Here is a 26,559-nt window from a genome sequence, read left to right on the forward strand (position 1 = left end):
AGAAACGTGCGTTTCGAGTATTTGTCTGTTCTAATATTTCACGTGATGATAAGCCACTTCGTTGTGGCCAGGTCGCTTATGAAAAAAGATGAAGAGCTACAACAAACAGCTCAGTGGGCCTTGCCTGGTAAAAAAACAAACATTTTATACTGAGCCGACCTCAGATTCATTATTCACGTAATTTCCACAAATGTATAAGGGGGTGGGGAATGGTGGCACAGTGGTTCATGCGCTCCGTTGTGAACCCGGCGACTCGACTTTGATTCCCGTCCATGGCTAACGTCAGTGGCGAGTGACGGCCACTTCACCAACCTGAAGAACTCTTCATTAACTTGAAGAATGCTTTACCAACCTGCACTGACCCGCATGACACAGTATGGTTCAACACCTCCCTCCCTCCCAGCCCATGACGAATGTGGAAAGGCCTTCATCTAGCAGTGGATTTAGAACTTATTGTAACATTTACGATCCATTATTTTGAACAAAACTGGGTCAGCTGTATATTGCTTGGGCACTGTGCCGAGCTAATCGATGCAGTAGCTCCATTGGGCTTCACGTAGTCAAGTTTATTGCACAAAGTGTATAATGGGATCTGCAGTGTTCACTAGATGCTTGGAACGACGTGTTGGTGTCCATGTAACATCCAATTATGAACTCATGTCCAGAGTGAAAATTCAAACGTAATCGAGCTTTCACCACGGCCGATGTTATCGCTATGCACAGCGATGTGAAGGCAATAGAAGCGTGCAGTTCGGTTTGGGAAAGTTATGCTGGAGCTCCATCTGTTCTTGACGTACAGGACAGTGTGTAATTGCTTGTCAGCTTGGCACATTCACTATGTGCGTAAGTATGAGTCATTCTACCGCACGGCGTATGGGGAGGCCTTCATCCAGCAGTAGCTTGACAGAGGGCTGTATATTTATTGTGATTGCATTTTAGCTTTGTGGCACAGTCAATAAGTATTTGATCATGACAAGCAATAAATAAAGAGTCAAATGCAAGCAGGTGGAAACCAATTTCTCAATTATCTGCCTTATCGCTGCCACCCTCCCTTCCCCATGGTGTCTGGGGAGAAGATAATTTTAAATGACGGAGGCAGTGGCATACCAAGGGCTCAATTAGTTGTTGGCTGATGCTGCAATGACTTAATGCAACCAACACACCACACAAACATCTCATCTCCACAAATGACAGTATGCGACATTTCAGCCGGATTAAGTGTCTTGCTGATGTACGGCGACATTCAAACCATCACTCACTGCCACGGTTGCATAATTAAACCGAACATTCGGTCAGGCCGGCGTCTCCAGAATGACCACACCAGGCAATTGACTTGACATATACTGAACACCATTAATAATAACTTGATCAACCGCTTTTGCTAGCCCTGTTGTCAAGGCTCAACAGAGACGTCAATCAGGATTTGGGATAGGCTGTAACACATCCTTGGAACAAACAGGCCACAAATGCAATAGCTCTCAACTGATACATTTCCATGTCTGTCAGCTAACAGGTTGACAGCGTCCAATATACACAGTGCTTCATGCACACTGAGGTTAACCTCAGTGCCCCTAGCGTGGTTGGCATAGACCCTGGTGCAAGCAGTGAAATGGGGCCTCCCGTACCTTTTTCCGGTTCTTCGCATTCGCTTAAGCGATAAATCATAAGCTTCCCCAGACATACATAAATCATACACATTAACCACTTATTATATATTCCTCTATATTTGAGCTGGAAATGCTGGCACCCTTACCACAATGGGAAGGAATGATGACATTCTCCTGTACGGCCGCACAATTATCATTTATGTTAGATCAGTAATTAAACCATCAGCCAAAGGAAAACCAGCTGAGTGGCATGCTTTGCTGACCCCTAGGCTAAACTACTGTTATCAAAAATAAAGGCATTGGAAATCGAGATTGCTACGTAACAAAGTAAATGAATCAAGGTGAATGTATCTGTATCACTCGCTTTGTGTTGTTTAAACCAATGGAATAGCATGCCTGGTATGGGCCCTCGTGCAAGGAATACTATTTGTACTCTAGTTTTTATTTTACCAGGTACGGCCCACTGAGCTATATAACTATTTTTCAAAAGCGAACTGGCCACAAATGATAGCTCAACGAAGTGGCTTATCACGTTGCAATTTATAGCAGCCAAATACTCAAAACGCGTGTTTCTAAATGTGAAGGGAAGAACCGGAGGACCCGGAGATAAATCCACGCAACCACGGGAAGAGAGACATGCAAACTCCAAATATGCAAGCGTCAGGGTCGGGATCGAACCCACGACCTCCTGTATATCAGGCGAGGTAGTTAACATCTCACCACCGTGGCGCCGTAATGAAATGGGACCCCTCTCAAATCCTTCCTCCGCCCCCTTTGATGCTCAGCCTCTAGGCCACTCCAGCCCATGGGCCCCACCTGCACACTCGAAAGCTACACAGCTGTTTATCACGTTCAACACATTATTTGGTGATCCTTCGTTGGCCATGGTGCACAAGTGCAAATACCTCCCAAAAATGAACAAATTTACCAATAACGCTGCCTTAAAAGGAAAAAAATGTATAATCAGTGACATTCTGAGCAATGGCCCTTTGTGTGCTATTAGGGCTATTGCCTATTGTATTGTTTTACTTTTAATGCCACAGTGTTATTGACGATTGTGTTCAGTTTCATGTTCGCTATGTCTGGACATGAGTTGAGACGTGAAGCTGACGGGCAAAGCTTAGCAACAGGTGCAGATCGGAGAGTGTAGTTGAGATACACATGACTCAATAAGCACTGATTGTGGTTTAAAATATCCAGGCTTTAACCTTCACTTGAGAAAAACACAATTGGATGATCAAGATTGCAATTTTCCTCACCTGGCCGTCAACTCTAGTCGTGTGGTTTTATTATGGTTATTGCTGTGTTGTGGTGCTGGCCACCCACCCCCTCGTGTCCCGCTAATAGCACTTGCCCAAAAACATCTGTTAGGGCTATACGTGGGTCCTTTGTCTTTGCTGTGTTGTGAACTGTTATTTAGTGTGGCACTGGGGTCTTCAGCAGCTGATAGATGCCATCTGATTGATTAAAGTACAGGTTGTGAGTCACCCTTAGAGATTGACAGCCCAGTGGTATCAGCACAGCACGTGGCCACAAGCAAACACGTGCCTGGCATAACATAGTTCTGTCGCAATGTGCAAGATGAAAGCTGCTGCTATTGAGCAATAGGCGCTGTAACATCCTATCGCGGTTGGACTCTCCACCTCTCACACGACCGCCACTATCGCGCGTGCATAACGTAGCACAGCGATATGCAATATATCCCGTGGGTAAAAACAAAGCGCGCCTTGTGAGTGTGTGTACGGTAGAACTCCACTGATTAATTACACTACGTAACACGATTTTTGTTCCTGGGTAGCGAGTGTTATTTTCTAATTGCTCGTGCCTCAAAAGTATATAAAATGGCTATTATTATACCCCACAGACTTTGCTTTTGTGACCAGGACTTTACGTGAACGAAAGATACAAAATGCACACTACATGTTCTCATTGAAAATACGGTTCACCGTTCCGACTTGCGCTAACGCAATGCAGTGTTCCCGGTGTCTCCCACTGACCGCGACACTTTTTTGAGGATAAGGACGAGTGAAGTGAAAAAGAATACAGCAATGCTATTATCCGCATTTGCCCGTGATTTATTCTTGCAGTGAAAACACAGGGATTAACAACCCACCCCCAACCCCCTCTCCCGCAGATAATAGTATCGGCGGAGTCTGTCCTCCCACGTGGGCAAGGATAACAGGAGTTTTCATGTGCTGTAACTAGGAACGGTCAAAAATGTTTTGAGAATTGGATGGTAAATGAAAAGTAAACACCACTTGACGTTTTCGTCATTAACATATCCTTAACGTGCACTGTATAGACTTAGTGTTTACACTGTAGCTCACCTTTCCTCTACCCAGGTGATATGGCACGAACTCTTCTGCACTGGCTGGACCATCTCTGAACCACCTCTTAAATCATCTCTGAAGCTGTAAAGCTGTACACCACTGCACTTCCCTAACACAAGATCAACAAGCTCTGTGAATCATTGTTTTTTTATCGTCAGGAAACAGGGCTCCAAATTAGTTTTATGCTTATCTGACCATACTTTAGGGGTTAAACTCACATTCTTACGCTGTAATCTTTACTGTCAATGATCTCGTAACTCCTTTCTTCCTTTACACATTGTGACTGTGTTTTTTGTCATAGTTACCTCTGGTCAGTCAGAGGACACCATGCTTCTAATTGTTTGTCGCCCATATCTGTTGACTTTGTTGTTTTGACTGAGCAAATTCATAAGTGCAGATAAGGGAAAATATGCTCAGCCGCCAATACTTCGATCATGAGTTTGTTATTATTTTCGTTGTGTGCTGGTTTTTGCACACACACATACACGGCATATAAGCCAAACAACAACAATTCCTGCCCAATTATAATACTGTAATCATGAATCAGACCTGTATGTTTTGCTCAAGGGCCTTGAAGAAGATTTGTGGTCCACTATGAAATAAAAATATATTTTATTTTGTGAAAACTATAATTTCTGGCGACACGTGGTGGCGAGATATTAACTACGTTATCTGGTATACAGGAGGTCGAGGGTTCGATCCCGACCCTGATGTCTGTATATTTGGAGTTTGCGTGTTCTCCCCGTGGTCACGTGGATTTTTTTCTGGGTCCTCCGGTTTTGCCCTCCACATTTATAATGAACGTGCGTTTAGAGTATTTGGCTGATACAAATGTCCACGTGATAACCCACTTCGTTGGGCTAGCATTTGTTTCCAGGTAACTTCTGAAAAATATCTACATGGGTCAGTGAACCTTACCTGATCACATTTTTTTTAAATTGTAAAAATGTTTTTATCTGAAACTGTTCCACGGACAACTTCCCATGCATGGCCTTGTGGAGCAGCAGTGGTCTGCAGACCATATTTTGGGAATCACCGGTCTAAGATATAGAGTTAGGGTTCTGGTTGGAGTGAGGGTTATGGTAGCTCAGAGACTCACTATAAAAGCCCCCATCCAAACTCATTGAGCACACAGCCTCCTTCTCTATCGACCCCTGCTCCAGGACTCGCCTTGCCATTCTATGGATGAACAAGCATGGCATCCCCGATCGTACCTTTGCTGGCTTTATTCCCCTATGCGAGACTGTAATGATACTTTACATTATGGAAAGACCCTGCGCCTGCCAAAGAATTTCCACCACTGGCTTAGGGCTCTAAAGAGGAGTTGAACACCACCTTAAAGCTTATTTCAGGAACAAATCACTTTGGCTTTTGCGTGATATGCGGTGTGGGTTACAACAATCTGCCGTGTAACAATAATAATAATCACCTGAAATGCTCTTCTCTCTTCGCGCTGCAGGTGAGCAATGTTGCCTTCTTCCTGCTGCCGCCGCTCATGCACTACCTGTTCGCGCCTTACGGGCGCCAGCGGGGCCCTGCGGTCCACGCCGTCTGGCTGCTCATGATGGTTGTCGGTAAGCAGGCCAGCGGCAAGTGTGGGTTTTTATTTTCGGGTTTTCACGGTTTTCTTTTTGCGTGCACGTGCGTGTAAAACAACCATCCATAGCCATGCGAAAAATAAAAAAATGTTAAATCGGTGGCGTCGCTGTCGAGTGTGAAAGCGGTGCAGCTGCACCGAGGCCCACGGACCAGAGGAAGGGGTCCAAGCGCCGGGCTACGAGGAGGGGAGATACTGGACAGGGAGGGACACATTTTATTACTTGCACCAGGGGCCCATGCCCATCATTGCTGTGACACCAGTCAAAATTAAAAAGCGCGAGCGATGGAGATGATTCACGATTATTGCTTCAATTTAATTTGTAGCAGTCGCTAATGCCAATGTGCTTGGGTTTTGATAACACCTGGCCTTCGGTCCTTCCCCCCTTGGTTGTAGGACTCGTGGAGACCACTGATGCTTCTCGACAATCGGCCTTCCCCTCATCCTGCACACACACCCCACCCAGCCTAACCGTTTTTGCCAAATCAAATATACAATACTCACCCGCTGTGTTCTTTTCCAGAATTATGCAATTTGCTCATTCTGTCTTGCCACGAAATTCCCAGCATCCATCTCAGACGCCTGTGCTCAAATGCCGAAAACATGTAAATTATTTCCAGCAAAATAGAATATGCGTCAGTTTGATATTAATGAATGTGGATTAAATATGTGGAAAACATTTTAGGGAACGGGGGTGCAGAAATGAGTGCGCAGTAGTTTTTGGCCCCCCTTTCCACACGGACCAGCGTGGTGAAGTATGGCCCTTCAACCTCCATGCCAGACATGGTGTGGGAAGGCCTTCATCCATTAGTAGATGATGAAAGGACATTTATTATTATTATTATTATTACGTGGTTCAACAACATTGTTGCTTAAGATGCAGTGAATCTCAAAAGGCTCTCCACTGTCCAAAATACATCGAATTCAATTCTACAATTCACGTACTGTTTAAGGCTTCGTAATGAATCGTCAGTAATACGTCATCATATTTCACTTCGTGTGAAAGTAAGCATGACAGACCCCGGGACCAAGCTTTGTTTGTGAAACAAAGCCGGGGGTCCACCTGCACAACCGTGAATCTGTCGGAAATGCGCACGCGCTCACCAGAGATTGCTCTGACAGCTTTTTGTCACCGAACTGAATGTCCAAATTGAAGACCGCGCGCTAATGCACGCTCCGGTTCGGAATGTATTTATTTGTATCCAGTCTTCTATGGTGCATTAGCCTGCCTGGATGAGACAAGGCAGGGCGAGAGTCTGCTTGCAGCACGAAAATCAGGTAACATCAGTTCTCGAATTCAGGATTATGATCACGCCCAGCTGCGGTGATGTGTCAGCTACGGGTAATCTGTCCTAAAAATAGAGAGAGAGAGAGCTTGTATTCAGGTCCTTCAAATCTCAGCGCATTTGCCATTATATAGGGCGGATGGATTGTTTGTCCCTTATACCTCTGTGTTAAAGGATATCATGGACTCTTTGGAATAAATTGGTATAGTGACTGTTTATTATTGCAAGTAGTAATAATCATTATTGGTATTTGCGCAGTTTGCCAGTTAGGGGCAATGTTTCCTCCGTGGTTTTACCCAATGAAATAATTTGCGAGTATTTTTTTTGTGTTTGGAAAATGTTGGACTGTGATGCCAGCACGCGTGGCGCACTCTCTCCTGAACGACGTCTCAGGATAATGAACGTGCATGGTGAAGCAGACGACGCACGTTTATTGGAGGCTCACCTGCCGTCTTAACCCAGGGCGGCCGTGTGGCTCCAACCACAGACCTCTGTGATAAATGTCAAAGGCGCTGCCGCTGGGCTATCCATCATTTAATTAGCTACTGACTCGGCTTCACGTCTCTGTCTGACGTGGAAGTGTGTTAACATTGGCCATGAAGTTTAAATCAAATTAATGGTGGAAAATTCAAACTGCAAAGTATTTTTTTATTTCATCAGGTAAGGCCCACTGAGCTATATAACTATTTTTCAGAAGGGACCTGGCCACACATGATAACTCAATGAAGTGGCTTATCACGTGAAAATATATAGCAGCCAAATACTCCAAACGCGTGTTTCTAAATGTGGAGGGAAAAACCAGAGGACCCGGAGATAAATCCATGCGACCACGGGAAGGGAGACATGCAAACTCCAAATATACAAGCATCAGGGTTGGGAGGAAACCCACGACCTCCTGTATATCAGGCGAGGTAGTTAACATCTCGCCACCGTGGCACCCGAATGAAAATTGGGACCCCTGTCAAATCCTTCCTCCGCTCCCCTTTGATGCTCAGCCTCTAGGCCACTCCAGTCCATGGGCTCCACCTGCACAATCGAAAGCTACACAGCTGTTTATCACGTTCAACAAATTATTTGGTGATCCTTCATTGGCAATGGTGCACAAGCGCAAATACCCCCCAAAAATGAACACTTTCATCAATAACGCTGCCTTTAAAGGAAAAATGTATCATAGGCGACATTCCTAGCAATGGCCCTTCGTATGCCATGAGGGCCATTGACTAAATCCACGCGACCACGGGGAGAGATACGTGCAAACTCCAAATATACAGCAGGCATCAGGGTCAGGATATGAACCCACGACCTCCTGCATACCAAGCGAGGGAGTGAACATTTCGCAGTGCAAAAGTGGCCATGAAACCCAAACTATGGACCCTATAGTAGTCCACTGTTAGTGTACGCTTCTTCAACGGAGGAGGAATAGCAAAACCACACGAACGAACTCTCCTAAAGCCCTCTCGTGGCCATCAGACCTCGACATTGGCGTTTATCTGCTGTACATATTCCCACACGCGAGAATAGAATCGAAGTTGATTTAATTCAAGTGAAAAACATTAATTTGAAAGCCCCTACCGTACCCCGTCAATCAGCCTTGTTGCTGTAAAGGAAGAAAAAACAGTTTCTGAAATGCAATTTTCTAGACGTCAGCACCACAGGGCATGTGAGCATGGGCTGTTAACAGGATGTCAGTGTGGGTCATACAGAAAAGGTGGATGGCACGGTCACGCTGACAGTGAAGGATTTAAAAGGGAGTCTCCAGTGGAAGTAATTTAGGCCCCTCAGTACCTGAACCAACCCTTATGCCACACCAGCCGCACTGGCGACGTCTGAATGGCAGGTGGGTGTGAACGCGGAGTTCTATTGTTATACGAGCAATCAATCTCTAAAAACCACACGCACATTTGTTGTTCGAGGATATATTACATTTCATTTCAGAGGTTATTTATATATTCTCTGTACGCAGGTCCAACGTTGCTGAGAACCTGATTTGCCCTTCGCTTAAATTTGACAAATGGTCTTAAAAATCGGCTTGGCGCGCAGAGAAATATCGCAACCGCTTTTTGAAGTGTAAACTTAACGTTCACAATTTCAGTCTTCTTATCCTGCTAACACCATAGCTGTAAAATAATCCACCGCATCATGTTCATTTGTCGATGAGCAAAGCGCAGCGATGAATGCTGCCACTCGGTGTTTTGTCGAAAGGGCATCTGTATGATGCTTTTGGTCCTTGAACGTGTGGACCGGAAGGGGTGAGGCCCACAGGCAGCCCACTATAGGCCCAGGGTGCAAGCCAAAGGTGGTAGGCCCATTGGTGAGCTCACCCTCCCACGTGCGCCATCAGGCTGTGGCTGCCACTGATGAGGTACAAAAAACGGGATGCATCGTGATGAGAAGAATATCTCACAACACGAGAAGAGGGGATAACTTTATGGATATGTGCCGTTTCTTACCCACTTTATGCCACCTGAACATTTGCAGATTTCTCAAAACATTTGACTGACATTTTCATACAATTTTTCTTTCACCCCGAGTGTCTTGGGGATATCTGTCAACCAATACTTTTTTTGTCGAGGGAAATTACGTTTTCAGATCCACATGGCGTACGGCCGTTTCAGTGCGGGCAACACATTTTTGGGTTTGTCTGTGTTTCTCCCTTGTGATGGGACTTTGTAGGATGAACGTTGAGATTTGTAAGGTGGCACCCGGTGACCAATGAGGTCTGAATTGGTCTGTAATAAGGTAGGGCGACTGATAAAGGGGTTGACAGGTTTTGCTTGTGGTGTTTGTGGAAATTAAAAACAAATCTACGAGTCTGCAGAAAAAATGGATTGGCTGTTATCTTTGCAAAATAGTGTTGGGTGCTGCTTTGCCTCTAGTATAATACAACATTTAGCTTTCTCTTGAACGAGAGAATAATTGTCTCAATGAGTAATCACCTTACTGTAGATATATATCATTGATAAATTACCATTATTTCTGATGGTCTGATGACCTTTGATCGAAGATCATTGAAGCACTGAGTCCTGGCACCACTCTCAGCCCCCCATTCCCGAAGTGAAATTTGTAAAGGTTTCTTCTCTATCTGCCTTTTGGGCAATAATTATTTGCCACTGATAATAATACTGTACAACCGTTTGGTTATCCACTGTTGGATGATACCCTCCATGCCATCTTTGTCATGGGGGTTTTCTGATTAATTTACAAAACTGGCGTTTTAGCTTTTCCTGGCCAGTACAGTTTGGCAAAGGTTTACCTGGCCAGCAGTACAGGTTGTCGAAGAGTTACCTGCCCAGCAGTACAGGTTATCAAAGGCTTACTTAACCAGCAGGACAGGTTATCAAAGGTTTTCCTGGCCAGTACAGGTTGACCAAGGTTTACCTGGCCAGCAGTACAAGTTATCAGAGGTTTACCTGCCCAGCAGTACAGGCTGAAAAAGGTTTACCTGCCCTGCAGTACAGGTTGACAAAGGTTTACCTGGCCAGTAGTACAGGTTATCAAAGGTTTACCTGGCCAGCAGTACAGGTTATTAAAGGTTTACCTGCCCAGAAATACAGGTTATCAGAGGTTTACCTAACCAGCAGGACAGGTTGGCAAAGAGTTACCTTGCCACTACAGGTTGGCAAAGAGTTACCTGACCAGTACACGTTGGCAAAGGTTTGCGATTAGAGTTAGATATCTGATCAGATTTAACACTTCCTCAACATGCAGTCGAAAGAATAGCATTGTAAGCACACGTACTTAATCTGAAGTAAGTACATTTATAAACGTGCAACTCTGTATAACCTAGATTTTCTCGAGTGGCAAAATAAGCACTGTGTAAAATGCAATACTTTCTAAAACAGATGCACTGTATCGTGAAAGTTAAATGTTTGTGCCATCCGCTACAAACTGTAAAGTTCCAGTCCGTGATGATGTTGTCGATAAGAACTTCTATACATTCTTGTTGTAATGTATTTGAAGTAGGCAACGAGACCATTATATATTTATTTGTTAGTGGCGAGCCCTTTACGAGTGTGGGTCCACAAGTCAATTCAATCCCATTTAACCTCACGCATAATTTGTTTTGTAATAGACATTAGAGTCGCCACAGTTTGGGAATTCTCAATTTTGGGAATGTATTTTGTGACGCAGCACGTAGACAAAACCCCGTCCCCAAATCCTGAGCCTTGCACGTGACAGCAGCGAGCGTTGGGAGGGAAACTTTTGTTTTCTGAATAATAATGTAAATGTATTTAAAATAGCGCCTTTCACACAAACAAAAAAAAGCAATGTCCCAGAACAATAAATCTACTTAAAAACACGGCGCTCGCAGGTGGAGAAACATGCGCAGCAACTGCCCACTCTTGTCTCCAGCCCTCGGGTTCTCCAAAGACGATGAACAGGGAAACATGCTGTAAACATGTTGTTGATTTCTACGTGAACGTGAAAATAAAGAGACGCGCCTTGCGGATTATTGTAAAGGCACATATGCGTAGGAGCAAAGCGTTCCCACGTGCCTGTACGTATAAAACGAAACTATTAAAAAATGTAACTTTACCAGGTAAGGCCCACTGAGCTATTCAGTTTTTTTTTTCAGAAGTGACCTGGCCAAAAATGAGAGCCCAACGAAGTGGGGCTCTCATGTGTAGACATTTATAGCAGTCAAATACTACAAACGCGTGTTTCTAAATGTGGAGGAAAAACCAGAGCACCCAGAGAAAAATCCACACGACAACGGGGAGAACATGCAAACTCCAAAATATAGAGGCGTCGTGTTCGGTATCGAACCCACGACCTCCCCGTATACCAGTGGAGGTAGTTACCTGCTCTCGACACCGTGGCCTATATATGTGTCTTGAACTTCTTTTGCACTGTACGTAACCAACCGTGCTAATCGGAGGTGTGGAAATGTAGGGACATTTTACGAGGGCATTCCTTTGATGTTGGCCTCTCCTGTGGCAGGCGCTTGCTCCATCTACTTCCACTGGACGCTGAGCTACGTGGGGCAGCTGCTGGACGAGCTGTCTATCCTGTGGGTGCTCGCCACCGCCTACGTGCTCTGGTTCCCCAAGAGGCTCTTCCCCACGGTGCTCAAGAAAAACAGGTGCGCCAAACGTGACGGGGAAAAATCGCAAAAGGCTGCACTTGGCCAAATGTCCGGGGAAGTTTGCACATTTCCGTGTGAGAGGTCGTGCACAATGTTCACCCATTTCGTAACTGTCGCCTGTCATATTCTTGGTTCTTTCGGTAAAGTCACGTAGAAGGGAAAGAACCAAGAATATGAATCCCTGCAGTCACGAAAGCTTTAAATCAAAATTTGTCGCCTGTCACTTTGGAGTTTGCATTTATTGTCTTTTTTTGTTTACGCCTTTTTTTTTCTAAATTGGCATTCTAGAAACCCAAAGTGGATTTCAGAAAAAGGGGGAAAACCTCCACGTGTAACAAACTCGCCGCGACACACCCTCAAAATTAGGGATTGATCGGTGCGGGGGCGTTCGGGCTCGCTGTCCTACGGCGGTAGGGGAATGGAGTTGGCATTTAATGAGACTAAATTATTATTATTATTATTGTGGTCGAGCAGTGGTACAGTGGTTAGCGCGCTCTCTGATTCGATCACTGTGTCAGTGTGTTGCGTCTTGTTTGTGATCTCTTGTTTACATCATTAACATGTAATACATATGAATCTTAAAGAGTTGAGTATTACACGCTGCACAATTTTACGTGCGTATATTAAGTGCAGAAAATAACGTCTGATCCATGAAGCTATAAATCATTGCAGGCTGAGCATGCTCACGTCGGGATATTTGTCGAGAACATATACCGTACTGTATAACCAACTGCAGGATTCACTGCTTCCTTGTTTTCAAAGTAAGTCAGTCAGTCAGTTTATTTCAGGTAAGGCCTATTAAGCTGAAAGGTCTTTTAAATGGTGACCCAGTCAAAAATTGAAGTAGACCCCATCACAAGTCAACACATACAGTGCTTATTTTATTTTAATTGCCATACATCTCCCTTTTCCACACCCCCAGTCGACAGGTCAGCATTTCCGTGTTCAAGTGAGTTTTGGGCAGGGCCCACCGTCATTATCACCAGCCACGCTCTATCCACTGTTGGATGAAGGCTTCCCAAATCTGCTACCATCTCTCATGATCCTGCAATGTAACAAATCCACCCAGCAACTGCTGCTGGTTCGATTTCACCGCTCAAATTCGTGGATCGGTATGTGAACCTTGTGGCGGGACTCGCATAAACTGCGTTGCGACGTCATTTTACGTCTGTTGAGGGCGAACGACAAGGCAATCTATTCCTCTCGACGAGCCCGACACGATGCGCTAATCAAAGTTTTGTTTCTTCTGCGCATTCGTCCTCACTGCTGCGCTTGGACATGACATGACAACAGAATGATCCGTGCCAGGTGGGTCGCGGCCTTTATGTGCGGGGTGGGACGGAGTCGCCAAAAATAAATTCGTTAATTACGATTTTGACTTCCGTTTATTCGGGACCCCGGGGTCCCGCCATAAGGTTCATATTCTCACTCAAGTCTAAGACATCGAAACAGAAAATCACAAATCTAACATTTGAAACGACAATTTCCCGAATTTTGTGCACGTTTATGCCGTAGTTATGCACTCCCGGAAGGCCGTGGGGCGAATGGGGTGTGTAAAAAACAAAAGGTCGTGGACGGACAGATATGTGAAGGCGGTGTACCGTCCCCTTATTTATTTCATTTCCCGTAAGGTTAATTTTTTAAGTATTTATTAAAGTAAATATGATCATGGCAGAAACAATGATTAACGCGATTTGAGTTTTACAAAGAAGGCAGCCTTGCTGGCTAGACCAGGATCAATATTTGAAAGTCAACAATGCTTAATAGGAATGTGAAATATCTTAAAACACGTGGCTCTCGTTAACTTTGCATTACACATTAAAAAAGCCTTAACAGTAAAAGTCTATAATCTTCTTCTTTGGTTCTTTCGGTAAAGTCACGTAGAATGAGAACAAAATAATAAATTGATAAAATAAAATAACAATAATATTCTCACGACGTTTCGGCCACAACACAAGCGTCCTTCATCAGGTGAAGGGACGAGACTGTCTGGTAGGACAGCGCTGGAGTGGAGTCCTACCAGACAGTCTCGTCCCTTCACCTGATGAAGGCCGCTTGTGTTGTGGCCGAAACGTCGTGAGAATATTATCGTGTTATTTTATTTTATCAATTTATCATTTTATTCTCATTCTACGTGACTTTACCGAAAGAACCAAAGAAGATGAATCATTGCAGTCACGAAAGCTTTAAATCGAAGTCTATAATCTTGCCTTTACACATTATCTCATGACCAAAACCAAATAACTCAGTGCAGGTGAGGTCAGCAAGGTTGTTTTTGGTGCCACGGTGATATTATCTCCGTCGCCCGGTATGCAGGAGGTCGTGGGTTGGAACCCGACCCTGACGCCTGCTGTATATTTGGAGTTTGCGTGTTCTCCCCATGGTCGCGTGGATTTTTCTCCGTGCCCTCCCGGTTTTTTCCCTTCACATATTTGAAACACGAGCTTAGAGTGATTAGACCACTTCGTTGAGCTGTCATTTGTAGCCAGATCGCTTCTGAAAAAGAGCTAAGTAGCTCAGTGTGCCACACCTGGTAAAATAAAAAAAATAGATGAGTTCACAGTTTAGTTGATGTAACATGTAAAGCCGAGCAAGTGAATTAGGTCACAGGAAGAATATGTTGAGCATGCAACTATATTTAGTCTCTTTCACTTTGATTTGGGAAATTCTCTCCCCGCGATTTACTCCAATTGTGCTGGCGGCGTCGCGCCATGAAGTGAAGATGCCATTCGGAATGATCACAGAGCAGCAGTACGACCACGTGTGTCGGAGAGTGGCTGCCCACGAGTTTTTTTTTTTTCCCCCACGGAACTTGGAAGAATCCTTCGAGTTGCCTTCTTTATCCTGTACGCAGTCGGCTTTGCATTTTGCCCTTAATCTCCTCGATGACGTTGATAATTACATAACGATCAGATGGATATTTTTTCATTCTCTGAGCTGGAATGTATACACATTTTTATCCATTATAACGGTTTTTTTTTTGGGTTAGGTCACATAAATATAAATGTGTCTAACCCAAAAAACCCTTTTATTATGGATAATATTGGTAGCGAAAGCATACGTGTTAAACTGATCCAAATGGTACGTTTAAGACTACATTCGATTTGACAGTTTCTACAGTCACTGGTGACTGGGCTGACACCGTGAACTAACAACTCGCTTCACTTAGGGAACCCGGCTTAATCATGGGTGGCTTCACGGCTTCAAAAACCATGATTTCTACGGTGCCAGCTCAGTGGCCTGATCTCCGAATCATGACCGGGCCATCGCCGTGTAGCTGTGTCTTGTTGCATCATTTCACACGCATGGGTCACCACACAACAATCACACACAACTTGCCACGAGGGTTACTGGTTACACTCCGCAGCAAGGGTGCACCAACTGCTTGTCATGGTGCCAGATCCATAATGTGGACTTGGCCTCGTATCATAGGAACATGGAGATTTTGTCACTGGCTCAGGCCCACCAGCATATACGTCGACCGCCACATTTCACGTGGGAGCAGCAAGTGGGATCACGGTCATCGAGAACACTTTGTGGCCTTAAAAAGCAATGAAATATATAATAGGTGACGTTTCAGGTAACGGCTCCTCTTCATAGGAAACGTGTGTACGGAGAAAAATAAGATATTATAGAATTTCATCTTAAGTATTGTTGTGTGTTGAGTTTTTGTTGTTGTTTATTGCGCTTGCGCACCACTGCCAATGCAGCGACCGAATAATTTAATCGCCAAATAATTAGTTTAACTTTTAATTTGTATCGGAAAACTAGTTTCAGGATTAATAAAGCACGCCCCCCCCCTCCCCCCATTAGTGCAGTTACTGCACTCTGTTATTGAAATTCACAAATAGCTGTGTAAAAGGTAACGGTGCAGCCCTGCAATTGCTTGATAGCACTGCTACTTGCGGAAAGGCCTGCACTAGAAGGAGCCCTAGAGAGGAGGGTATTTGGCCTACTCTTACACACTGGCCGGCATTTTGGTGGTAGTAGGAGTATTCGCACATAAACCCTAACTACACGCGACCCGCCGATTCACTCGCTACGCTGCTACCCATTTTTACTTTGCTGGGTGGCGGAGGGTGGGCATTTAAGAAACGTTCCCATTATTGAAACTGCCGTGCCAGGAGATCGAATCAATCAGCAATCTCTGGAATACCGGTTCCGTGTGATACCCATTGCACCATGGCAGCATTCGGGAATAGTGACGCATCATTGTGACTTTCACCTGTTTACAGTGTAGACCGTGAAAACAATAACAACAGCCGCCATTCGCCACTAAGTGGTGCACTTTGAGGCATCATGAAGTATCGAAGGCTCGCTGACAGGTCAACGGGACAGAACTGGGTGCCATGGGTCGACTGACTTAGATGACTGACAGATGTACCAGCTGTGACCCCTACTGTACCAACTAGCTGCCCGGCACTCCGCTCGTTATTGTGAGAATAACGCCTTTGCCCTCGGTTGTTGTTGGAGGGTGATTGCCTCCAACTGCCCACTAGCGTCCTTCATGAGCCTCCTCCATAGAGGCCGATGTTGACACCGCTGGTATCAGTCATCGGCAAGTTCACTTTGCTCCACATTCTTCTGTACCGCATCAGTCCATCTCTTTTCCAGCCCGTATCATGCCCGTTTAGCCCCTTCTATCCGGTCAAACAGAAGCTGCTTGGTCATGCGGTAGCTGGGCATGCGGGCTACACGACCCAGCCAATTCAGCCTTGCCCACCGGAGGAGCTCACTGATGGGACTATGTCCAGATCTTTCAAGGATTTGTGAATTCCCCACACAATCCAGCCTGCAGGTTAAACCCAGGATGCATCGTAGGCAGGCCAGCCTGAATGCTTTTAACCGGCACAATGTGCATCTCTACTGCAGACCACATGCGTAATGAATTTAAATATCACATACGGTATACTTTAAAATCGCCCCAAATTTGTGTTTAATAGAAAACTGCCAAAGTAATTTGAAGTGAATTTGCTGCAACGCTGTGTTGTGTAAGGGGCCGTCCATAAATGACGTCACGCACCTAGGGGGGGGGGGGGTCAGACATTTGTGACGATGTGACGAGGGGGGGGGGGGTTGAGAAATGTGACGTCACATCAAAATACGCAACTTTAAATAAATATAGACAACACGTTTTACTTAATTAATAATAATAAATGTTTTCTCCTACAACAGAGTACAGCGCCACATTAAATACGCACTACAATGACAATAGTTTAAAGCGATTTGAAGCATGTTTTATATTTTTGGGGAAGGGGGGGGCAGAGCTTTGTGACGTCATATTTGAGGGGGGGGTCTGACTTTTTGTGACGCCGTGTGACGAGGGGGGGGGGTCAAAAATCGTCCAAAATCGAGTGACGTCATTTATGGACGGCCCCTAATGGCATCAGTCGTAAGAAATGCCTCCGTGACACAAACACACCCCAGTGTTGGACGAAATGACAGGTATAACAGGTTTTTTTTTGCCTTTCACTCGTGGGACAATCCTAGACTCAAACACCCGAATGTTAGCAGCTTCATCAACATGCACTCACTTTTAAAACGTTGTTTTATGTTTTTTTTACGATTGCAGCAGTTGCAAAATAAAGAAAACGTGACATGCACAGATACCAATCGCAACTCATTTTTTTTTATCTATAACTCACCGTACCATAACCGCATCTCAAAATGCACCACAGGCATGGGGTAACCTTGGATATGTGTATAGAAAGAGTTGTAATGAGACAGCATTTTCAACTTACGCTTCAAAATAAGTTTGCTGTATCCACAACGATAACTCATAATTAAAGTGCATTTGTTGTTGCTGTGCTTCTGACCAAATCACCCAGACTGTACCAGAGCTTGTCAGATCGCAGAGTCCGAGCAGGCTTGAGCCTGGATGTTGCTTGGATGGTTGGGTGACCACCACAAACAGGTTTTCGTATTGGGCTTTGTGCGGACATATTCTCGGCAGCAGAGGTGGGTTGAAGCAAACCCCACCGATCCCGATTGCACGTGCCACCTTCGCCGACCCAAACTGAACGGGACGGTGACGTTCGGTCAAACGACGGCAGCCTCACCTACGATGACCATAGGGGCCGGACATAAATGACGTCACGCGATTTTGGACGATTTTTGACCCCCCCCCCCCCGTCGTCACACGGCGTCACAAAAAGTCAGACCCCCCCCCCCCTCAAATGTGACGTCACAAAGCTCTTACCCCCCCCACCCACCCAAAATAAAACATCCTTCAAATCGCTTTAGACTATTGTCATTGTAGTGCGTATTTAATGTGGCGCTGCACTCTGATGTTGTAGGAGAAAATATTTATTAAAAAGTCTATTTAATTAAGTAGAACGTGTTGTCTATATTTATTTAAAGTTGCGCATTTTGATGTGACGTCACATTTCTCACCCCCCCCCCCCCGTCACATATCGTCACAAATGTATGACCCCCCCCCCTTCCCCTAGGTGCGTGACGTCATTTATGTACGGCCCCATAACTTACTGGACGCTGGTCAGCGCAGCTTTGTGAACGGGGGTTTTATCGCTCATTTCCCGAAATGTTTTTTCACTTGGAAAATCCCTTGCTGTGGAACAACAACAACGACAACGCCTCATTGGCAAGGGGTTGTCCCACGGTGTGGGTGACGGGGAGAGTCGAACTCCTGTATAGATGCTGCTGCCCTCTGCTGCTCACAATGACACTCGCTTCGAGCTTGGCCACCCATCGAACGAGGCAGAGCATCTGCGGGTTACTCCCTCCTGCTCTAAGGACCGACGTCCGACAGGGTCGGGCGCTTATCTGGCACTTTAGTGGTCGCAGCATTGTACATTAGCTACGTTTCTGGGTTGCCACGGTGGCGAGATGTTCACTCCCTCGCCTGCGATACAGGAGGTTCGTGGGTTCGATCCCGACCCTGACGCCTGCTGTGTATTTGGAGTTTGCCGTGTCTCTCTCCCCCGTGGTCGCGTGGATTTTTCTTCGGGTCCTCCGGGTTTTCCCACCACATTTATAAACACGCGTTTAGAGTATTTGGCTACTATTCTTTTCCACGTGATAAGCCACTTCGTTGAGCTATCATTTGTGGCCAGGTGGCTTCTGAAAAAGATATATAGCTCAATGTGCTACAAAGCAGATCGTATCGCAACGATGCGTTCTGCTTTCGTCTATCATACATTCTCCTCTTGCTCTCACCTCCCGCGAATACGAGGGTGCCTACATTATTGACTTGTCCTTGATAATGCATTTGAGGTGCTGAGCATTCAGCGATGGGGGAGCTCAGCCCCACTCCATCCCCCCACCAGAATTTACAAGGCTGCATTGTACGCAGTCGTTTAATTATTTAGAATCACGTTATAATAAACCTCTCGCGTGCATCTTTGAGTTCATATTATTCGCAACGCCCTCTTGCATACGTTTTATCGGACAGAGTTTAGTCATTCTGACTGGAAGGAACTGGGGGGCCCGATGGTATTGTGACCGATGACATTTCACCCAGATTAAAAAAGAACAACCGACCAACTTTTGTTCACCATGCTTATCCTAATGTGTTTTTTTTAAATACCTCTTTTAAAAATGCATTGCTTTAAACTTTTGAGTCGAGAGGTGGACACATGCTGTTGTGCAATTAATGAGAATGCAGGAAACGTGCAGTGGACAGATGGAGTCTCTGGGCGGGGAGGAGGGAACTTGACTTTTCATGGATTTTCTGTTTTCACAGTCACATAGTCACTTTAAGATGTTTTCTTGTTCGTGTTTTTGTTTTTTGTTTGTTGTGGTTGCACCTGATTCAAGAGCCGAATGGCTCGCCACAGGGCTATACCACAATAAATAAACTGAAACTGACTCTCTTGGGCATGAATTAAAAGCAGAACCATTTGTTTGTTTAATCTGATTTTCGGAGAAAAACAAATACCCCCCCCCCCCCAAATGTGTTTGTAAATGCTTAGTATAATCGCCACGGTCAGTCGTATGAAGCACAGCATTCTGCAACGTGGACGCCCTTCATAGATGTATTCAACTATAACATTTCTAGTTGAATTACACAATAGTTTACTCGTTTCAATGTTTTGTCTAGACGACTAAATGAGCCACACAAATGATAAACCCGTACAAATACACGAGGAGACAAAGACAAAGATCCCCCGTGTAGCCTGTAACAGACTGTCGGGGCAAGTGCTGTTAGCGAGCACCTGTGAAGGCCGGCACGGCACACGAGACGGTGGGTGGCCAACGCCACGACCGGCCGCCTTTGTCTCCCCAATGGCGATGTTTACACACCACGTACTAATTTGAGGGTGAGTCGACCCAGGGGAGAGACCAAGGACCGGTTTACATAAGCGTCACTGGTGTCGGCCTTTTTTGGGGACGTGAACAGCAGAGGCAACATGGACTGCAATTTGGGCTCGATGGTCATGGCACGTGTCACCTCTCCTCCAGGTTTCACTTCGGAGTGCTCGTGTTCGTCGGCGCCTTGGCCTGCTCCGTGCTCTCCTTTCTGCGGCCCACCATCAATGCCTACGCGCTCAACAGCATCGCCCTGCAGATCATCTACGTTATGGTCACAGAGATCAAGAGGTGCCCTCCCCCCCCCCCACACACACACACACTCCCACAGCCCAGCGAGCACTCCAGCACGATGCAGCAGCAGCAACGCGCCCCACGTTGTTTTGCGGCCAAAAAGCCGGCCCGATTTGACGGTTGATGACAGCCCCATTTGCTGAGTGCAGCGCCCTGGGAATGCTGCACATTGTATATTCTGTTGATGGTAAGGATTCTGTGGCGTTAATTTTTCAAAAGATGGAGCCATTGTGTTCGCAAGGGCCATTGTCTAAATTGCCATGGCTTTTATGTTTCCAGTTTTTATTTTATTTTTGTGTAAGAACTAAAGCCCTCTTTGCACTGCAGGAGGTTGGACAGCTCTGCAAATTATATTCCATTTATATATTTTAAAAAAATTCCAGACTACATTTAAATTTGACACTCAAGATATGTTAATAATATGCATTGTTCAAGCAACAGCATTCCAAATTTTGATTTAAAGCTTTCGTGACTGCAGGGATTCATATTCTTGGTTCCTTCGGTAAAGACGACTTTTGCTGTCGAAACGTCGTGAGAATTTTATTGTTTTATATTTTTATTATTTTATTGTTTCCCTTCTACGTGACTACCGAAAGAACCAAGAATAACAACAGCATTCCGTTATACAGTAGACTAGATAATCAACATTGCTAATCTAGAGCGCCTCTTCAGCTGCAATGGTTGCAAATTATATAATAAATTGTTATAATGGGAGAAGCTTAATCATAACAGATGAACTGATTATACTTAACATTTATACTTTAATTAAAATGGAAAATAGAGTTTGCAGCATCAAATATGCCAATTGTGCTGTATGGGAATTAAAAGTGGTCCATTGCAAAAATGCATAAAGTAAGTAAGTGTTCAAATAATTCATTATGTTATAATGACCAATTACTGATGCTGACAATTTTATGATCTGCAACAGATGCCATCCTAATTAAACCAAATTAAGAGGTATTATTAAAACACAGTGTGCATCTGCTCAGGGTTGGTAATTAGTGATACAATATATGTTGTATAGAGCTAATACTAGCTAATTACTTTAAACAAGCTTTCCCCAAACTATGTTGACTTATCAATTATGTTTCAATTGTGCTGTTGGTGCCACTTCATGAAACGAAGACGTTTCCACTCGGAACTCGTGCAGATAGCAGTGCACTACCCTGTGTCAGAGGACAGCCCTGGAATATTATATCAGGGAACTCCTTCCAGAAGAACTTCAATAAGATAATTTGTCCAAACCAGGGGTACTCCGCCTTTGATATCCCTTGCACAGTGTGTTCACCTCTTGAAAATTAAACATTTTATTCTCAGAGCCAGAATAAGCCAAATGAAGTTAAATCCAAATTCGATGATGAATTTTTGTCTGTGCAGTCATTGGTGGCCAGGCTGATACCATCAGCTCACTGCACTCAAATCATAAGTCTTTAATCTCGGGATTGTCTGAAACCCAAATTCGAACCCGGGAGCTCAGCAGTGCCAGCTCAGTGTTCTGACCCTGTGGTCAATCCAAACCATGGTGTAGTAAAACACGTATATTACATCTGTAGTTAGCACTCATTGTAACCGGGAAAGGGTCAATGATGCTTACAATAATCTTAAGCGCTTCCCCCATTTGAAATTAGCATGGTGAGTTGTCCATCTCCTCTCTAAAACCCTGAGCCAGTGGTTTCAATGCCACCTTCGCATGGCGTGTAGGGGGGTGAGCCAAACTATAGGGCGTCCGCTGTTGACTTCCCACAAAGTGCTACTCATTTTACCATCTCCAGAGGGATGATTAGCTGAGCCTTCTGATTGTCATGTGCTGTGGTGTGCTGGGCTATTCATGCTGCTGCTATCGAAAACGTGGCCGTATATAAAAACATTTAACAAAATGTATTGAGATAGCAATCAGCGACTGACAAAAGCGAAAAACTTTTAACGTTTACCATTCTGGGAAGACTCACAGATTTCCCAGGACAGCTGCCTCAAAAAGAGGACAATCCCGGACGAAAATCAGGACAGGTGGCAATCCTACTCGAATGGAATGGGGTACAGTGAAATGACAGTTCAAGATTGGACAGAGCGGAGGGAGTTCGAGCTAAAGACATTGCCGTTGGTCACATGACACCAAAGCGGTTAGCAGGGATAAGCAACAGCATCTCAAGACGCTGTACCACACGAGCTCTTTAAGTCACGTGACCCCTTCGACCGTTGACAGGTGTGCCAATCGCGATGTCCTGCGGCTGGCCTTGATGCTCGTCATTCTTTGGAGCCTGGCCATCGCCTGCTGGATCAGTGACCGCTTCCAGTGCTCCTTCTGGCAGGGTCTGGGCTTCCCGTACCTGCACAGCATCTGGTGAGATGTCTACTATGTCTATGAGCACCCCACCACAGCAGTATTCTCTCGTGTAACGATGACTGCTTGGACCGGGGACTCGTTGCCCGAAGGGGTGATGCCCGATAGTCAAGCATAATGACGCGCTGGTTATCTAAACTAAAAACTAAACTAATTATATTTTCATTATGAGACCTCCTTTGCCAGAAACAAGATATAGGAATAGGTTTTACCCTTTTAACTGGCACAGTCTTCTGGTCCAACACCAATGGAGACTAGGCTCTAAGAAAAGCTGTCTCGGGTGTGGACCAATCAAATTCAAGGACAGTGCATATTATTATCAGAGTTGTCTTTTTTGTTTGCATTTTGACTGCTTGTGTTGTGGTTATTGCAAACATGATGCCTTGAATAAAGGTGTCAGTTTTTGTGCCAGTTAAAAGGGTAAAACCTATTCCTATATCTTGTTTCTGGCAAAGGAGGTCTCATAATGTTAATGCTCACCCCGAGCCCTCAATACTCTGATAGTGCGCTGTTTTTGAGTTGTACGCCTTTTGGCGTCTTCTGGTCCAACACCAATGGAGACTAGGCTCTAAGAAAAGCTGTCTCGGGTGTGGACCAATCAAATTCAAGGACAGTGCATATTATTATCAGAGTTGTCTTTTTTGTTTGCATTTTGACTGCTTGTGTTGTGGTTATTGCAAACATGATGCCTTGAATAAAGGTGTCAGTTTTGTGCCAGTTAAAAGGGTAAAACCTATTCCTATAATTATATTTTTCCAGTTCAGGCCCACAGAGCTATAAAGCTCTTTTTCAGAAGCGGCCTGGCCGTAAATGATAGCTCAACGAAAGTGGCTTATCACGCAGAAATGTATAGCAGCCAAATACTTTAAATGCATGTTTATAAAATGTGGAGGGAAAAACCGGAGGGCCCAGAGAAAAATCCATGCGACTGTGGGGAGAACATGTAAACTCCAAATATACAGGTGTCAGGGTCGGGATCGAATTCCACGACCTCTTGCATACCCGGCGAGGTAGTTAACATCTCGCCACCGTGGCGCCCATTCATGGGATGTAACGGGTCTGAGTGGACAGCCACTGCTGAGCAATGAAATAAGCTGGTCCTAAGTAACTGGATGGATCGTTGCATCACAGGATCGCAATCTTATCACGGGATCATGAGAGAGAGACGGCTTGGGGAGGGCTCTGTCCAGCCATGGATTGACAGTAACTAATGATGATGATAAAGATAAAGATAAAAATGCATTTATCCTTTGGGGCCGTCGATTGGTAATACGTAGTATTTCAAATAAAAGCAACCTGAAACTGCTCCTATTGATAATACAGAAATGGGAATACAATCGAACTCCTCTTATCCGTAGGCTGAACAATAAGGATCCTACTATCTGCAATGCTCTCCATAAGTGTTCTGCACACATCTGAAAAAAGATCACCACATTAACTGTGTGGATAATATGTAAAAACAAAATCCTAGTGGATTTTTATCCATATCACAATGCTGGATGGGGGAAAAAATGCAGATATAATAATCGTCAATAAGTTGGTAGAATGTGGGCATGGATAACAAGCGTTTCCGCAAATCCTAAATCCACCACGGTATAATAGGAATGAAGGGTAATAGGGGCACAGATAAGAGGAGTTTGACTGTATCTGCTCTTCATGCTGCTGTCCAGCATACTCCAGGATGCACGTGACACCACGGCTGCCAGCCTCACCTGGCTCAGATCCTCTCTCTATCTCTCTCACTCTTCTCCTCCTCGTTTCTGCAGGCACGTGATGATCGCAATCTCCAGCACTTACTGCTGCGTGCTCTTCTCTTACTTTGAAGCTGTGACGGAGGTGCCGCACCTCAAGCCTCGCGTCTGCTACTGGCCGAAGCGCTCGTGGGAATTTGGTGTCCCATACATAGCCCTGGAGGCTGGCCAGGCGAATGGAAAATCCTGCTAGCGGGGGCCGAGTCTGTAACGCCGTGGCCATATTGAGAGTAAGCGGAAACCACTGTGTAGGTTTTCCGCGGTTGGACCGTACGGCTCTTCCGCCGTGTGTCCGGGTTGTGCCGCCTGTTAGTTTCGACATGGTGTCCGACGTTTCGCTCCACATCCTGAAGAAGCTCACAGCTCCTGAAACGTCGAACATCGTGCCAAATAACACGAGACACAACCGTATAACACGTCGGAGAACTATAATCAGAGGGAATGACTTTGTTTTGCAAGCAATATCAGGGTATATGGTAATGTATACATATACGAGGTTAATTGTATATACACCATACGAGATACATTTTACACTATTTATACATGCTTACGTGCAGTACATGCAACTCTTTGAATGAATCTACGTCGCGTCTCATAGGCCATCATCAGCCTGACGGGTTACTGTGTAAATTGTAGGAGTGGCATGCAATTATTTGCAGCATAACATTTTGATGGCATATTTTCCATCAGCTATAATGAAGGATTAAAAAGCCAATGTTTTGATGCATTAGACATTTTATGAAGCAATGCATTTGTAAAATTTATTCACCTCAACGCCTTCGCTGACTTTTGGCGCAACTATTAATTTCAAGTGGAATGTACACAAATTACAGTAAGTATAGTTATTGTGTAGTGATATGCCTTGTGTCCAATTGCAAGTTCATCCTCATCAACACTGTCGCGAAAGCAGCGCTTGTCAAATATTATGCATTTATAACACTGCAAATTGGAGTTCCTGGCATTTTAAAACATTACTTGACTACATTTAAAATATTTATATTCCAAAAATATCGTTTGGTATTGTTGGTGTGCCAAAATTGATATGCTGCTCGTGCTGCAGTTTCGTGAAGGTGTCTATCGACCGATTTTAAAAATTTGATTTTATCTGTCAATGTTTTTTTTAAAAATTGTCCCGTGGTATTGCACTACCACTAACGTTCGATTAATCTAAAAACAAGACATGTAATTCACAAATGCAATATATTTTACTCTTGTTATTCGTGTATTTAGTGCCTCGCAAATTGGAATGAGTGATCATAACAACATGTGTTTATGTAGGCTTCATTGAAGAGAGTGCTTTTCATAACTTTATTTAAATGCTGTAATTAAATAATTTGCTTAAAATTTTTAGACACTGGCAATTCCGATGGGAGAGATGAATATGATTGTAACGATGGCACTAGCTAAGCAATATTGACTTTGGGCAACATGGGGCTTTGAAATAATTGTTGGTGCGAGTGGTTCGTGGTAAATGTTGAGTTGTTGTGTTCGTTTTTGAACAACGCATTAGTTTGTTGTGTACGAACGTGTCCAATATTTAATACCTTCACGTTTACGAGTGTGATTCTCGCACAGGCATTCTATTTTAGACATCCTGTTATTTTACCTGTGCCGTGGTCAAACAGCTACAGAAGATATGCATTCTAAACAAAAAACGTAACGAAAGGAATGCAGTTTGGAAGCCACGTTTACCACAAACCAACTAAAATACGGGATGTCACTTTTGTTCGGAATGAATTTTGGTTAAATTATTCTACGATCTATTGAATTAAAAAAAGTATATTTATAATGACGATGCATGCTATTTCTTAATATTTACACCTGCTTTGAGTTGCTATGAAATGCAATGAGGGCACGATTTGCGCAAATAGATGACAGTTATTGCCATATGGAGTGTCATTAATACTGTAACCACAATATCAATCAATGGGTACGCATTCATTGTTCTAGCCTTTTACAATTATAGGCATTTCTGTTTGTGTCTACCCAACTCGGATAA

The 26,559-nt window shown here is 44.5% G+C and overlaps 1 protein-coding gene across 3 annotated transcripts in view; it reads left to right on the forward strand.

Annotated features, from left to right (window-relative positions):
* ACER1 (alkaline ceramidase 1) overlaps positions 1 to 26,349 on the forward strand; it is a 34,645-nt gene extending 8,296 nt beyond the window's left edge. For all 3 annotated transcript variants that reach the window (XM_032978691.2, XM_032978767.2, XM_076065706.1), the window contains exons 3-7: positions 5,397 to 5,511; positions 11,762 to 11,903; positions 20,328 to 20,465; positions 22,672 to 22,809; positions 24,576 to 26,349. In XM_032978691.2, the coding sequence (XP_032834582.1) occupies positions 5,397 to 5,511; positions 11,762 to 11,903; positions 20,328 to 20,465; positions 22,672 to 22,809; positions 24,576 to 24,753 (711 nt within the window). In that variant the 3' untranslated portion in view covers positions 24,754 to 26,349. The remainder of the gene's footprint in view (positions 1 to 5,396; positions 5,512 to 11,761; positions 11,904 to 20,327; positions 20,466 to 22,671; positions 22,810 to 24,575) is intronic.
* Positions 26,350 to 26,559: the final 210 nt, after the last annotated feature.

Source organism: Petromyzon marinus, chromosome 1, assembly GCF_048934315.1.
Source record: "Petromyzon marinus isolate PM22_M1 ecotype Great Lakes invasive population chromosome 1, UKy_Petmar_22M1.pri1.0, whole genome shotgun sequence".
Classification (NCBI taxonomy): Eukaryota; Metazoa; Chordata; class Hyperoartia; order Petromyzontiformes; family Petromyzontidae; genus Petromyzon; species Petromyzon marinus.